Source organism: Pagrus pagrus (assembly GCF_965226575.1).
Source record: "Pagrus pagrus genome assembly, chromosome: 11".
Lineage (NCBI taxonomy): Eukaryota > Metazoa > Chordata > Actinopteri > Spariformes > Sparidae > Pagrus > Pagrus pagrus.
The window spans coordinates 28,603,563-28,619,345 of NC_140195.1; the positions used below are offsets into that span (position 1 = coordinate 28,603,563).

At 44.1% G+C, this 15,783-nt stretch overlaps 1 protein-coding gene across 5 annotated transcripts in view; it reads left to right on the plus strand.

Moving 5' to 3' along the window:
- Nucleotides 1-14,653, plus strand: part of LOC311265374 (protein FAM110A) — a 28,177-nt gene extending 13,524 nt beyond the window's left edge. For 2 of the 5 annotated variants that reach the window (XM_084366974.1, XM_084366977.1), the window contains exons 2-3: nt 10,794-11,220; nt 11,591-14,653. In XM_084366974.1, the coding sequence (XP_084223100.1) occupies nt 11,601-13,001 (1,401 nt within the window). In that variant the 5' untranslated portion in view covers nt 10,794-11,220; nt 11,591-11,600 and the 3' untranslated portion in view covers nt 13,002-14,653. Of the gene's footprint in view, nt 1-1,822; nt 2,010-2,033; nt 2,187-10,618; nt 11,221-11,590 lie in introns of those variants that run through there. The other 3 variants (XM_084366975.1, XM_084366976.1, XM_084366973.1) reach the window with 3 other exon arrangements.
- The last annotated feature ends 1,130 nt before the right edge of the window (nt 14,654-15,783 follow it).

Below are 15,783 nucleotides of genomic sequence, written 5' to 3' on the forward strand. Positions count from 1 at the left end.
AAGGTGTTAAATTTGTTGACCCAGCTGAAATATTTATTGTCCTATCCCATGGACCCCCGCTGTTTGCTTCTGACTTCAGAGCTGCCGATTGCTTTTCGTCCACAGTGAGGAGTCTGAGTGGAAGTCCGCTCCCTGCTGCTGCCTCCGGAGAATCACTGACCACTGCATGTGTGTGTTTGATTTTAGACTGTGGGTGTGAGTGCCTTTTGTATACATGTATTTTAGCATGTGTGTACCACAGGGAAGTTGGTCTGGGGCACCCCGCCCTGCTGACTACTTTAAATAAGCACTGCTGTGTGTGTTTGGACTGTAAGGAGAAAGGGCAGCTTGGCCACTGTGTGCAGGAAGTGAAATAAACTACTTGTGGGAGTAGATACAAGTGTATTTTACTGATTTATATTTTGTATTAATTTGAAACAAACCTTTATTTAAAGCTAAGATGAATACTCCTGAGGTAATCCAGTAGTTAAAGCTTCTTCTGAACCAATGTTTTGCAGGCCCTAATGACAGGATATCCTAGCCACACCTCCTTCATAATGATATTGCAGTTTGTCACCCCCTCCCTGACTTTCTCACTTACTAGAGTACATTGTTTATTATCTCAGAAGATTCTGTTGGAAAGGAAAGACTGGTGTTTTATTTTGTTGCTCCCAGGGATGTGAAAGAGGTTAAACCCCCGGGACGCTTGAAGTCGGTCACAGCTAGGGAGAGGTCAGTCTATAGTGACGTAAATGATGCAACTTTACAGTCAACAACAGCAAGGAGATGAAGAGGGGGAGACAAAGCTGTAGACAGGCACACAACGCAACTCATGACCAGTCCATCAAATATCTAGCAGTTTGAACTCACTTTTTCAACTGATTTCACCATTTACACCAAATTTATTCAAAAAGACAACGTTTTAAATGATAAACATGTCCAATTTTACAAAAATAGTAGACAGTTGGGAGAAATTATATACAATTTAAGAAATGCTGTCTGTGACAAATTCCTAATTATTTCGGACCTCATGTAAATTCTGCAAATGTTGTATATTGTTATCTTTTTGTGTCTGTCACAGCAATGTACATGTTTATTTACATTTAGAGCGGAGACCTTAGTGGTCACTTGAGATGCATGTCAAGACGTGTGTTAATGCCAGGTGTGAATTAACGGACTTCGACCTGTCCACGTATGATCAGATCACCAAAGGCGCATTTTAATGCCAGGTATAAACAGGCTCATAGTTCATAATAATGCAGCTTGGTGAGGATACAGACGTGTCGTAGAGTAGCAAGTGTATAAAATGTGGATCTGCCTGTTCGTCACTGTTAACAGATTACAGTTTGCAGTACAGTTCATACAGTTTTTAGGCCATATCATGTGGACCCTGTTCACATTCTCACACTGCCTCTGTCTCGCTCATCCGCATGAGCTCTCTCTCTCTCTCTCTCTCTCTCTATTTAATCAATTGATGGTTTTTATAATGCCTCATTTTAGGTGGTACATCCCACGTCCAACCCACAACAGTTGGGTTGTGGACAAAACAAAACATTATAGGACGTCATCTTGGGGTTTGGGAAAGACATTTTATAGGCCAAACAACTAATCAATTAATCCTGAAAATAATCAATATGTTAGTCGCCAATGAAAGTAATTTTAAGTCGCAGCCACTATTGCTGGAACAAGGAATTGTTGCTTAATTAATAACTTCTATTATAGAATCAATAATTATCTTCATGACGATCACTGGTGATATTACTTCTCATTTAACATTACATCCAAAGGCTCAAAAACTGAATCATTGTTTCCATTTCCTGCATTGCGGGTGCCACTGTCATAGGTAGTGGAAATGACTCCTCAAAGGAAAGACGGGTAGTGAGACAGTGTCAGGAAGATCATGTGACTACGAGGAAAAGCTCTTGCTTCCTGCTCTCCCGACCCTCTTCCTGCTTCTAGACAGAGGAGGAGGAGTCTTCCTCAGCAGTGGGAGGAGAAGGAGGGAAGCATATGAGCCTAAAGACGCTCAGGTTAGTGTTCATTTGGCTCGCACACACACAGGAACTCCCCGCACGCATACTGGCACATTGTCGCTAGTGCCAGCTGGAGCTCCTACCTGCTTCTTTCAGTGCAACTCACCACTCTGGAGCTTTAAAGTTTTCTTGGTTTCCCTGTTTGAGACCTTACTGCTGACTCGTTTACATCATGTGAGTAAACTTTATCTTCTGTCCTGTTTGAGCAGATCAGAGTGCCCGTAGTGTGTAGACATCGGGTTGTGTCTGTGTACTTATCAAAAATAAAAAGTGTGTGTGTGTGGGGGGGGGTCTCTGGCAATTGACAGTGATGTCTTAATGATTTTTGTCTTTACGTCTGATGACTTAAGCCTTTGATTTCTAATATGATGTATGCCATTTCTTGTCAGTAACATCTTAATCATAGAATGTCAGAAAGAGGATCAGCAACAAGTCTTAATTGTGTTTTGTTGCAAAACCATACAGAGAAACTGAAACGCTCTTTTATAATAGAGGTAGCTATTGTCTCTTTCTGTATCCCTGCCATGCTTCCTTGTCCTTGAGAAGGAATGCCAAATCTAAAAATACTGGTTTTGATTATAACATTTGGCAGCTCTGCTCCCGAACTATTTTCATTCTGTCAGCCCCCTCAGCTGTAACGGGGAGAAGCTGCGCGGTACGCTGGCAACAAGTCTGATGTTGACGTTTATTTCAAGCAGAAAAGGAAAGTGCTTCAGAGCGTCAACGTGCCAGAGGTGCTTCGGTTTATCTGAGACTGTTGATAAAGGTCAAAGATCTGACAATTTCATGATCCTATATGTCTCCTTTCTCTCTCACATGCATGGTTTTACTTTTGGCTTTTTACTGCTTTAAAGCCTTCATGTAGAGAAGCAATGTATCACGTCGGGCTGTTGGCTGAAACATTTAGACTTTTTCATGACTGCTCTTTAGACCTTCAGCATCTCTCTGTCAGTGGAGAGGTAAATGGGGTTTGTAAAGGGTTAAATGTTGGAGAATGAGTCCTGTGTTTGTGTGTGAGTGTGTTTGTACATGTGAGTGGAACGTGTGTGTGTGTGCGCGTGTGTGTGCGTGCGTGCGCACGTGTGTGTGTGTGTGTATGGGTGAGTAAAACACTCCTTGTATCCCAGCCAACAGCGAGGCCTAGCCATTGAGGCGACTCCGCAGTGACCACTCTCCCTCCCACCAGTGTGTGTGTGTGTGTGTGTGTGTGTGTGTGTGTGTGTGTGTGTGTGTGTGTGTGTGTGTGTGTGGTGGCTCTGTAGCTGACTGAGGATAGCAGTATGTGATTGCGTCCTTGCCTGCGTGTCTCTGGAATGTGTTCATCACTACTTTTGAAGGGGGTGATATTTTCTCTCTCCTTGTTTCTTTGCCTTGAGGCTCGACCATTGCTGCATAGAGCTGTGTGTGTGTGTGTGTGCGCACCTTTACTGTTCAGGTATTGTGTGCCTTTTAGTATGCAGTTGGCAAGCAATTGTGTTAGTGTGTGTTCGTACTCAGTGTATGGGTACACATGTCCCCAGGTGTGTGTGTCTGTGTTACCTAACACAAGATCTGATCGGGCTACGTGAGGTGAGAAAAGATGCCTCCAGCCACACACACATCCTCTTAAAATTACCCTTCTCTCCCTAAAGATCTGCAGATCAGTTTAAGGGGGTACCATTGCATAATCAGCAGAAATTCTTTGCTGGATCAGAGTTATTTCCCCCTCTAGAGGCTCAGCAATGCTATAATCTCTACGGGCATTGTAAATCTGAGAGGTTGTGATCCTGCGTGCTAGTTATCCAGAACAGGAAGAAAAATAATTAAATCTATATCTGAAATGGTTGGACTAGTAAACCTAGCAACTCACCTGCTCAGACAAGTGGTAATAAAGAATTATAGGATAGGTTCACCTGAAAACTGACTTTCCACCTGCATGAGGGTCAGAACTTATACTTTAAACACATTCTTTTTTCCAGAGCTAATGATAGAGGTAGCTAAGGAGGGAACCACCTCACTTCCTTATCATCTGAGCTGCACATGTGCAATAGCAATCTGGCACCCGTGAGAAAAATGGTGGCGGGTAAAGTTTACGATCTGAAGTGCAACATTTTAATTTTCCTGGAAACAGGAAATCACTTGGATGTCGTCAGAAGATGTAAGCGAATTGCAACTATGTATAGTTTGATTTTAGTTAAACATGATTAGATATGACAATTAACTTTGGTCTTAACTGCTAATAAAATGAAACGATTTGCATAAGAACAATTAAAAAATTGACTTTGGGCTTATCCTAGTCAGTGTGTTACCTGCAGTAGTACTGTTCAACGGTATCAACAGCAAGACGTATTTTAGCCAACTAAAACAAGTTGCACCTAAAAAAATATATTTGTATGTACGCTATATTTTGAACATTTTCGGGTCTCTACATTGCCGTCACAGCTGATCTGCTCGGCAGGCACAGCTGCACTGGTGCGTAGGAATACAGACATTGTACAGTTGAGGGAATGTAGTCCCAAAGGAAGGGGCGGTTAAAGGTGTACACAATACTATTTTCAGTGACGGTTTGTGAGATGCTACTTTTTGAATGGTAACTATCTCATTAACTTTAAATACAAAGGTGTGGATGAAAATGTGACACCTTTTTATAATGCATTGTTCTTATCTATGTTGCAAAGCATATTGAATTATTTTTTTTCTATGTAGGTAATGTGGGCAAATGGCAGATGTTACAATATGTTTGTCTTCGCTGCTGCGTTTAGTTTTCCCGAGGGAAGACTTAGCCACCTGCTCTCCACTGATTACCTACTCAGTCAAAACTCTCTTCTTTGACACACACACACACACACACACACACACACACACACACACACACACACACACACACAGGAATGGGGATGCTGACATGGATGCACAGCTACGATGCATATTCACATGAGACAGGATTTCATTGGGCCCCTCCTCACCCCACCCTTGGGTGTAATTGTGCATGGATGTGTGTGTTTCCTGGGGCCACAGACATAGACAGCGATGGGCAGAGGTGGAGGAGGGGGTTGAAGGGGAGAACAGTGGATGGAGGGAGTGGGGGAGGGCCATACAAAGATGAAGCGAGATGCTGTAATAACTGTCTGCTTATGGTTCAATGGCTGTTTTTGCAGTTGACTAGAGCCCAGTTCTTATAAGGGTTGCATAACCCTGTAGTCCAGACACTTCAGTCATGCATGTCGGATGAGTTCTGCACCCAGCCAAGAGCTGTTTTCAGTAGGAAAAGAGCAGCGTGGCCAGAGCTGATAGCTGGACAGCACTCTGCGGTGGAGCAAGGACATTGAGGGTTGAGTCCTGTGAGGTCTGCTGCTCTCCTCTCTGTCTTCATTAGCTGTCTTTAGAGCACCCAAAATGAGCCCTGTAGGGGAGTGGTTGATAACCTTTTGAACTCTTCTTTTAAGCTTTTTATTGAGTTAAAACTGAAGCTGGGTGTCTCAGTGGGGTGATGGGTCAGGGCTTGTGTTGTATGCTCATAACATGATAGGTTTATCACCAGGATGTAGACTGTTTCTCATAGATAGAAGGGAGACACTTGGTCGAGTTAATAAGCATGCGCACACACTAAACTGGGCATCAACATGGTAAAAATATTTGTTCAACATCATTGTCACTGTAAGCATGTTAGCATGTTGACTATTTGGCTGATAACCAGACTATCAGTCCTTGAGAAAGACACCCAAACCCTGCCATGGTATGCTCTTCTTTATTTGTCATTGACCTCTGTCTCTCTGGAATGGATGTTTACATCTTTTCTATGAATGAAGACATGGTGTGCTCTGGAAAAAGCTTGTAAGTGGACCTTGAATTGGGATTGTCTTGTCTAATTAGAGTTTAATGTGACAACAGAACAAGTTTACAGTAAATAAATGTACTGTAAAGTACTTCAGCTGAGTGTAGTTTGGAGGTAAAACTTCCATCAGAGATGAAAGAAAACAGATACAGGCAGTGACAAAGTGGTAGAGTAGTGGCTTCAGGGCACAAAGACTGAGACAACTGAGTCTGAGACACAGAATTCACACACAAATTTTACTAAATTGTGTGTCCTATTTATTATCCTATTATTCTGTTTTTAACTGTTTATAAATAAAGATAACTTTCCATTTTTTCTTTAAATCGATTTCTTCGTATAGAGCAAAACAAATATAATTATTAATTTCCACATAATTTTAATGTTGTTTTTATCATGCCACCAATTACCACAGATGATAAAGTAAAGAAACAATTTTATTGGTGATTGGCATCGGCCGATACTGCTTCCAGTGATCGATGATCCGACCCAAACATTCTGATCGAGGCACCCTTTGTTCTTATTAGGGCCATGTGACTCCACTTGGTAAGGGCTACACCCTGCCAGGAGTTGAGAGGCTTTAGTGAAGTCTATGCTCAGGAGTCTCTGAGTTATTTCTTTCAGCAGTGGTTAGATTGGAGGGTCAGCGCTACAGCTCACCCTCACTGTGTGACTCTTACAGCAGTTGCACTGGCTTCATGGCAAAGAGGCAAGTCCAAGTGGCCAGAAATAGACCTGTAAAACAGGGACGACCTGCTGGTCACACACACTCAAACACTCCAGCTGAGGGTGCTTGTTTGTTTTTCTGTCTTTCTCACACATTTCCTGTTGTGAATGCGTCATTGCTTCCTGCTCGTCCCCCCAGTTAGCGACGAAACTGAGAAATCACTACTGACTAACTCGTCGAAACTCCGCCCTCCTCTCTCTCCCTCTGTGTCTGTGCTTGGGGTGAAGGTGACTCTTTCAAAGAACATTTATGATACTGTAAGGATTTAAATATTAATTGTGGACATCTAGCTGCACATTCCCCCTGAGCAAAGATGCTGAATCCCACTTAGGTCGGGGAAAGTTGTATGTGCAATTAGACCTCTGAGTTAGAATTCATTGAAAACACTGTCATCGTTGAAGATGTGTTGTTCAGTGTCACTCAGATTGGATAGGAGGGGATTTCTCGTAACAACTCTTTAGGTGGCGTCTCTGTTGTTTTCTATACAATCCGGGGTCAATGTCCACTGGGACCAAGGCCACTGCCGATATGACGAGCTAGCTGGCGTCACAGAACACACACACATAAATGCACCTTGTTCCTGTCCCTCAGTGTTTGGACCCTCAGAGTGCTGTATCTTCCTGTTCTTTGTCACATTTTCTGAAGAAAAGCTCAAAAACTTAGAACTCCGTTCCTCTTTTCTCTCTTACCAAAACCCATCTCCTCACGTGTTGCTTTTTGCTATTTATTCAGCCATTCAGTAACTTAGTGCTCGAAAATATTGGCAAGGCAAATTGCTCCCAGTCATGGGCTCTCCCTATAATTAGTCTTAAGCATGCTGGTTGTAGGTGGCCGTAGTCAGCTGTGGTAAAAACGTAGTCATCTCTTCCTTTCAGCTGGAGCTTCCTCTGCCAACCCTTTCAAACATTTCTGGTCCCAGAGATCAGAATAATACCGTGCAGACTTTGTATTTATTTTTTGTCTCTTACTGGCTCGTTACACAACATACACCAAACACAGTCTCCTTCTCACACATAGCAGACATCATAAGCCATATCATTACCCGCTAATATGGCGGTTGGAAAGGCAGAGGAGCAGAGCAGGCAGAATCACAACAACACAGCAGTTAGCATAGTTGTATGATAATCGAACCAAGAGAGTTTCCATCGTGGAATAGAAATCTCATTCCGTGGTCTGTCGCTGTGGTCGGGGCCTGCGGTGCGCTTGTCGCTTTTGGAGACATCAGCCGTTTGTTCAAGTGCAGAACAGAACACGAGTGGAAAGCAAAAGACGTAGAGTTAGAAAAACAAGACGGACAGGAGATGTTTTGTTTTCCTGTAAAGTTATTTCTCGGTCTCTCTCACACACACACACACACACACACACACACACACACACACACACACACACACACACACACAAAAGGCTGTGACTCATGTTGTAGCTGGACCGATTCGCACCTTGTTTGGTGCCAGACAGAGGTGTAACGCTGCTGCTGCCTGTACACACATTAGCCCCATAGCAGAGAGGCCTATTAGCTGCCCGACCCCGTTCAGTGAGGACATGAATGAGAATAGCTGCTGTTTTTAGCAGTGGGCACAATCCAGGCTGACAATATTTGCATATGGATGGCTCTTCTTACTGGCAAACTTTAAAAACAGAAGGTAACTGAGTTAGCCTTCACATACTTCCAGATCTGACCTCCATGCAGTTTGAATTCATTTAACAGAATTTATTTGACTCTTAGTTCATTGACAATAATTATTGTTAATGCTGCAAACTCATTCTCTCTCCATTTCTCCAACTCCTTCCACAGTATCCATGGCTAAACTGTTGGCCAACAAAGTCACAAAGAGACTGCATCATGGGATTATAGTTATCAGCTGAGATGTACTGTCATGTTTATGTTGTTGTGATGGGATCTTTGTGTGTGTTTCTATGCACACAGCTCTTGCATGATTGTCAAAAACCTTGTGTTTTACATTGTTGAACTGGAGCAATATCCCATGATCTCTCGATCAAAACCACTTTGTGTTGACATGATTTGTCCACCATAGTTATCGTGATCTAAGTGTATGACAGAGGCTGGGATGAAGACTTTAAGTTACACTGTGTTGTGGTGAAGATGGAGAGGAAGTATTCTGTCAAAGTATTTGTTTAATTTCCTTGTACTCGAATGACAAAGTCTTTCTTCAGGATGAGTTTCTGTGAATGGACAACCATTTCTATGATTACCTATTACACTGAGGCCAGTATTTTCAGTGAGTACATGTTGAGGCAGTGTGTTTTACTGGTGTTTCGAGGTACTACTGAGGGCTTTGTGTCTGATTGCTAAGTAGTTCCTCCTTTTAAGGAAATTTGTCACAAAAATGTAACAACAATTTGACATATTTTCTTACTAATCAAGATTTAAAGACGAGTATTACCGGATTATTTTAATCATTATGTTTTGCCTGTGCTCAAATATTCTAAAGGCTGTCTAGAGTCTATGTAAAGTATCAGTGGCTACTGTTTTCACTGAGGTCTATTGTGTGTTTACTGAACTGTGGTGCAAACATTTTCTCTAGCAAGTTGTTTATAGACGCACTGCATACATAAAATGTGTGTGTAAGTGGAAATCCACTGATTTTATACATGAAACTCTGTACTGGTGTTGGTGTCTAGTGGGTTTCTGTCATCCTGTGACTGACTCACTGAACAAGCCCTCTTTTCTTTGCCTTTAAGAAGTCACATTTTCCTCTCACTTAAGTCTCTCTTTCTATTTTCCATTCAGTGTTTTCATAATAGTATTTTTTGCCCCATCCCTTAAATGTGGTCCGTAGAGGTTTGCCTAAAGCCTTTTGGCCGCTTAATAGTTGTGAATCATTATTTTCTGTGATGCAAATGTGTTTGTAATTTAAGCGCGACTATTTTAAACCCCTCTCTGGGTTGTCACATGGTTAAGATGAAAGCAAATTGTGTGACTGTGTGTGCATATCTTCAGGTTTTCAAGCTCTTGCAGCTCTTAAAAGCAAGTGTGTGTGTGTGTGTGTGTGTGTGTGTGTGTGTGTGTGTGTGTGTGTGTGTGTGTGTGTGTGTGTGTGTGTGTGTGTGTCCAAGTCTAAGCTGTCATGGTCGTTTTTGCGCTTTCTCCCTGCTGCTGTTTAGGGATGAGAGCAATAGAGAGAGGGGAGATGTGGGGGAAACAAGGTCACATGTTGAGGGAGACGGGCAGGAAGACGGCTATAAAAAGACTAATTAAAAATGTGTGGATAGATATGTTGGAGGTGGAGGTGAGGAGGAGGAAGGGAAGCATACGAGCTGGGTGTGATGTAATGTTGAGTGTAATGTTGTAAATGAGAAGAAGCAGGGGAGGGTTGTTTTTCTGGAAAATGAGAGCTTGGAGAAGGATGGGAAAAAATAGATGAACGGTGTGTGTGTCAGCAGTGCTTTGAAGTCTTAAAACTGAGAGAAATAATTGAAGTAATTGGGGAAAAACAGGGGAAAAACTTTCACTGTGTCTTTGTGTCTTTGTCTCCAAACTAGTGTTGGATGTGTGTTTTTAGACACATTTTAGGCTGTTTTAAGACACTTAACATGAAGCTCATTGCACTAAATCACCAGCTAAATGGTTAAAACAATTTAAAGCACATTTAGACCTGCGGTAAGATAATCCTGTTGTTTACTGTGTCTCTGTTGTGCACACACTTTGTCTCTACTTCTGTGCTGATGAAGACAAAGAGCTAAACAAGAAGAACAGTTGTGTGGGCTTTCAGTGTTTTTCACAATGTTTTCATAGCACCCCGCTGAGCTTGATGCAAGTCAATGTAAAAATTGCAGCTGTTTTGCCCGTTGTCCTCCCCTCTCTCTTTCTCTCCCCCCTTTCTCCCTTTCAAAGAATTTTCATTTGAATGAAAACCCTGCCTCAGTGTTTTGTTGTGCTCGGAGGGGGGAGGGGTCCAATTGGTCAGAATCCCTTTGGAGGTGGACCAATGCGAGCGTGCCTCACGCCTACTGCCCCGCCCCCTGTGCCCCACTGAGGCTCCCAGCCTGACGTGTGATTGGCCGGCTGGGAGGAGCCAGACGGGGTATTAAAGCCTGTCCCGTCTGCTCCACTTCAGTGTTGAAGAGAGTCCCTGTCTGTCAGCCGGAGAAGTGTGTGTGTGTGTGTGAGTGTGTGTGTGTGTATCGGTGTGTGTGGATGCTTTTGTTAATGAGAGGCAAACAGAAAACAGAGCTCTCCCATTATCTGACATGGACTTCCATCTCTTTTAACCCTCTCCAGGGCTGTGTGGCGCTCCAGCTGAGTTGGTGAGCAGCGCTCTGTGTCAGATCACAGCTGGACGGGCTTGACAGACGAGCCGGACAGGGATCGTGAAGGGGATCATAAAGGCTGTTGTGCTGCCGGGGATCATTGCAGACTGATCTACCAGGCCTGAATTTTGGATAGAGAGCTCCCATCAGCTGCACTGTGGCTGACCGCTGACCCCGATCCACAGCCTAACCCCCTTCTGGGTCACCACTGAGCTAATAGAGGTGGTCTGGTCGGGCCTGATGTGGAATTTGACCCCAACTGACCCCGTCCCGCAAGTAGCCTTTCAGTGAGCCCCGACTGGGAAAAAGGAAGGATAAAAGAGTAAAAGAACAAGAGGGGTGACGGAGAAGAAAGAAGGAAGAAAAGGAGAGAAGTGAGAGCAGCGGCACAGCGACCGGTAAGGAAGTTAAAGGGGGCTCTGGGAGTGAGGGTGCGAGGGAGGGAGGAGGGGGAGGAGGAGAGTGGGAAGAAAAGAGAGTACAAAAGAGCTATTTTCTCAAGCTTAGAGAGGACATGTGGGAGCTCTAAAAGGATGTTCGTTGACCATTAAAGCCCCAGTCTCATCCACCTCTCCTTCTGTCACTTCTGTTTGTTCTCATGTCTCCAACACTGTGGTTGCTATAAATAACTTCTTGCTAAATTAAACACAAATACAGAGAAGTGAATAAATATCTTGCTCCTTCACACTTTGCTTGTCTTTCCTTTGCACATAATTCTGTTTCAAAAACCTTTTGACTGAGAGACAATCTTTCTTTCTCTCTGTACAGCTCTTCCAGGATGCCGGTGGAGACCCTGCGGCCATCAGACGGCCGTCTGGCCGGGGTTCCCTTCACCTCTGCCATGCCCTTCAGGATACTTCACAAGGGTCCAGACTACTTCCGTCGTCAGGCTGAGCCCGGGGCCCGTAAACTGAGTGCTGTAGAACGTCTGGAGGCAGACAAGGCCAAGTATGTAAAGAGCCAGCAGGTGGCCCTCACCCGCCAGGCCCCCATCAAACCGCCAATCATCCGTAAGCCCCTCGTTCCACCAGGGATGATGCTCCAGTGTCAGATCAGCACCCCTCCAGCCCGCAAAGTTCCCCGCTGCCCAGCTGATGTGGAGAATAGAGGAGGGAAGGAGGGACTTGGAAGGAGAAGAGGACCTGCTCTTAACTTGGATATTCTGAATAATCTTATCAATGATGTATGTGATGGACCAATGCCATGTTCCCAGTCCTCTTCCTCAACCTCCCCCTCCTCATCATCTCCTTCATCAGGAGCTAAGAGCATCAGCAGTAGCCTGTCAGCAGAACAGGAGAGGAGCAACCGACTCCTCAACAACCTCAAACCATTGAATCACAGCATTATCAACTCCTCTTCCACCTCCTCCTGCACCTCCTCTCCACTCAACAACAACCTCCGGACCCCTGCAGCAGAACCCATCCGCCGCCCCCCTCCTATTCCGGCACGAGCACCCCGTTTTGGGGTTCCAGTACCCTATAGCTCCCCTAACTCTGTGACAGTGCGCAGGGTGGACGTTCGGCCCCAGGCTGAGATCAGGAAGCCTCAGAGGGCCCAGCTACAGCCCCAGCTCAGGCCCAGACAGACTGCCCAGGGCCAGGTCGCACACCCCCAGGTCCCACCTCCTCCTCCACCTACTCAGAACCAACCCCACACACAGCTCAATAACTCTTCCCAAAGCCTGCCCCCTCCTCCAGCCTACCCGCCGCCCAGTCCCATGCTGGCCCGTGCGGGCATGATCCCGCCAGCCTCCCCTGCCTTCACCCGTATATCAAATGCCAGTTCCAAGGGGTCCTCCCGTAAGCACCCATCTTTACATCGCTCCAAGTCGGACCTGAGCGACCGTTTCTCCCGTGCAACGGCGGACATGGAGCGCTTCTTCAACTACTGTGGGCTGGACCCGGAGGAGGTGGAGTGCATGGGTGGAGTGGAGTGTTTCACAAGAGCCAACTCGGACATCGTGTCCGTCTCGAAGCTCCGCAGCGTCAGTACGCCCAGCTCGGAGGCTGAGCGGGCGAGAGAGGACGGAGGAGATGAGGACAATGAGGACGGGCCCGGCGCAGCCAGCGAGCGCGTCCCCTATGGCATCTCCGTCATCGAGAGGAACGCTCGAGTCATCAAGTGGCTATACGGCATCCGTCAGGCTCGAGATGTTAATAATGCTGTCTCTAACGTATAGACGAATGAGGACTTGAAAGACAAAACAGGGAAGCAGAACTTTTTGTATGTACTCTCACGTCTGAAGAAGGGAAGCCCATCTGTTTGTCTTCTGCTGCCTTACATCACATTTAAGGATAATCCAGTAGTTGTTTTTACTGTTTCCTCTGAAGACTCACACTTGTTTTGGAAATTGCACATCAGTGATTTTTATCTGGGCTGCAAGTCAGGACTGCTTCCCTGCGAAACTAAATGGACGATACATTTCCCTTTTCTTTGTAATGAAAGCAATAATAGACTGGTATAAATGATGACGGTGAGGATGAAGGCTCTTTGCGACTGTGGGTTCCTCATGTAAAGGTACTTTAGAGAGTGTGTGCGTGTGTGTGTGCGTGTGTGTGTGTGTGTGTGTGTGTGTGTGTGTGTGTGTGTGTGAGACCTCCACAGCACAAAGCCAGAGGTTTGCTACAAACTGCTGGAGACTCTGATGCTACACAGCGACTGAATAAGCCAGGAAGAGAACCACGTTGATACTGTGAAACTTCACAAAAAGCTTCCATAAACTCATTTGTATTTTCTAAAAAAAAAAAAAAAACTCTGGCTGTAAGACTGTTATTATACAAATTTCTGTCAGCATGCGAGTGAAAAGTTTGTATCCATTTATTTTAGGGTTTGTCATCTCAACGAAGCACACACATTACTCTTACACAGATAATCACTTCACACACACACGTACATTCAGGTCAATTACAGTAAATACGGTAGCAGCTGCAGTTAGTTCTGTCTGTGTATCTGACTGTAACATTGTCTAAATTGTGTGTTTGCATCTGAAACATGGTCTCATGTCTTGGATTATGCTGCACAGGTGCAGCGAGAAAAATCTGTTTACTATGTACGTATGTCTGGGCACGGATGAGAGAGCAAGTCATATGATAAGGGATGATCTCATAAGAGGATGGTTGAAGTAAGTGTAGCATGAAAAAGTGATTTTGAGAGAAAAACGAAGGATGGGTAACAGGAAGGATGAAGAGTATACTCACTGATAGTATACTGTGGTTCTGGAAGTGTCTCAGGAAAGATGTACTTGGCATACTAACGAAAATGGACCAATATTTATTTGGAAAATGTAACTTAATGTATTTTTTAATATTGGACAACTTTGTGTACAGAATTCAATCCTTGCTCTTAAGTGCAATCTGATTATATCAACTACAATTACAGTAAATGTAGGATCACATTTAAACACACATGCAAATACAGGCACCAGTCACATGCTGAGTGTGAATGTTGTAAACAGGGGGCTGCTGCTGCTGTGTGGGGAGCACTAAACTTAGTGATACTGTTGTGTATTTATTCAACTTCCTGTTCGTGGCAGTGGGAGCAGAAGAGTCTGTCTTCCGTGTGCAAGTTCTCCGCCCTCTGCATCCACTTCCTTTTCAACTTTTCAGGGTATTCAGCCTGAGTACCAGTTCATACCCGGAACTATCACAGGTAGATGAAGAGCAGCGTACGGCGGCAGTCAGATCAGAGGGCTGGAGAACGTGACAGCAGTGATGGTGAACCAAGTGTGCTGTTGAATCCAGCACTGGATGCCCAAAGAGTCTTCAAGTGAGAGATCCAAAATGCTTTACCATGGTGTATTCTAAACAATTAATAAAAAAAATTGTGAAACTATGTTCTTGTTCACTGTTTTTCTTACTTTCTGGTCTTTCATGTTGACTGTAAATAAGGAGACAGACCCACCTGGCTCCAACATATGGCTGAGAACAGCCACTCCTCTGATGTCTTCAGTGTTTTGGGAGTTTATAAAGTTCTGCTGCCAAGTCCTCAGTTTATAGTCTGAAATCTGGTGTGGGTCCAGTTCAGCTGTGGCAGGTGTTTCACCCATCAAATCTCATTTCAGCATCAATAATTGACACACAGCACTTTGACTGAGCGCCCCTGCATGGTTTGTGTTCACTTGATTGTGTTGTGAGGATTGACTGCTGCATTATTAAGATCAAGTTTTTACCTCCAGCAGAGGTTGTAGTTCACAAAAAGATACAATTGGCATGTTTTGACAGATGGAGAAGGAGATTAAAGGAATAGTTCACCCAAAAATGAGAATCATTATTTGCTCACCTCCATGCTGATAGAAAGTTTTGTGGCCCACGAAACACACATGGAGTTTCACAGCATAACTTGCAGCATTCTACTAAACAAATGAAGTAGATGGGGACGGGTTTTTAAAATGTAAAGATCCCAGACTGATTTGAAAAGACATTATTTACACCCTTGACGACCAGTTGAGCCGGTGAACCCACTTAAAATGGGATGTATGATAACAGTTTTAGCTAAGCAGCTACGGTGAAAATTTAGGCTTTAAAAAAGGGTGTAAAGGTCTGTTGCACTCAGTTTGGGATTTGGAGGGATTTGGATTGCCACGTATGAGCCGCATGGAGCCATTTATGTTATCTCAGTTGTTTTTTTTTTGCATTTTAAAATAAATCCCCATCTACTTCAGCTGTTTAGCAGAATGCTGCAACGCTATTTTGCTGTGACGCTCTATAAATGTTTTATGTACTGCTGAACTTAATCCGACTTCTATCAGTATGAGGGTTACTAGATAATGACTGAATTGGAATTTTTGGGTGAACTTTTCCTTTAACTTTAACGCCTTTGAACCCGAGCAGATTATATCTGCCCCCTCCACTAAAGACCAAGCCACAACATTTTCAAAGACATTTTTTATTCATTTTCTTTTCTTTTTTTCAAAGATACAGGGCTGATTATATTTAAAGCTTGTCAGTGGTATATGAGGTTCT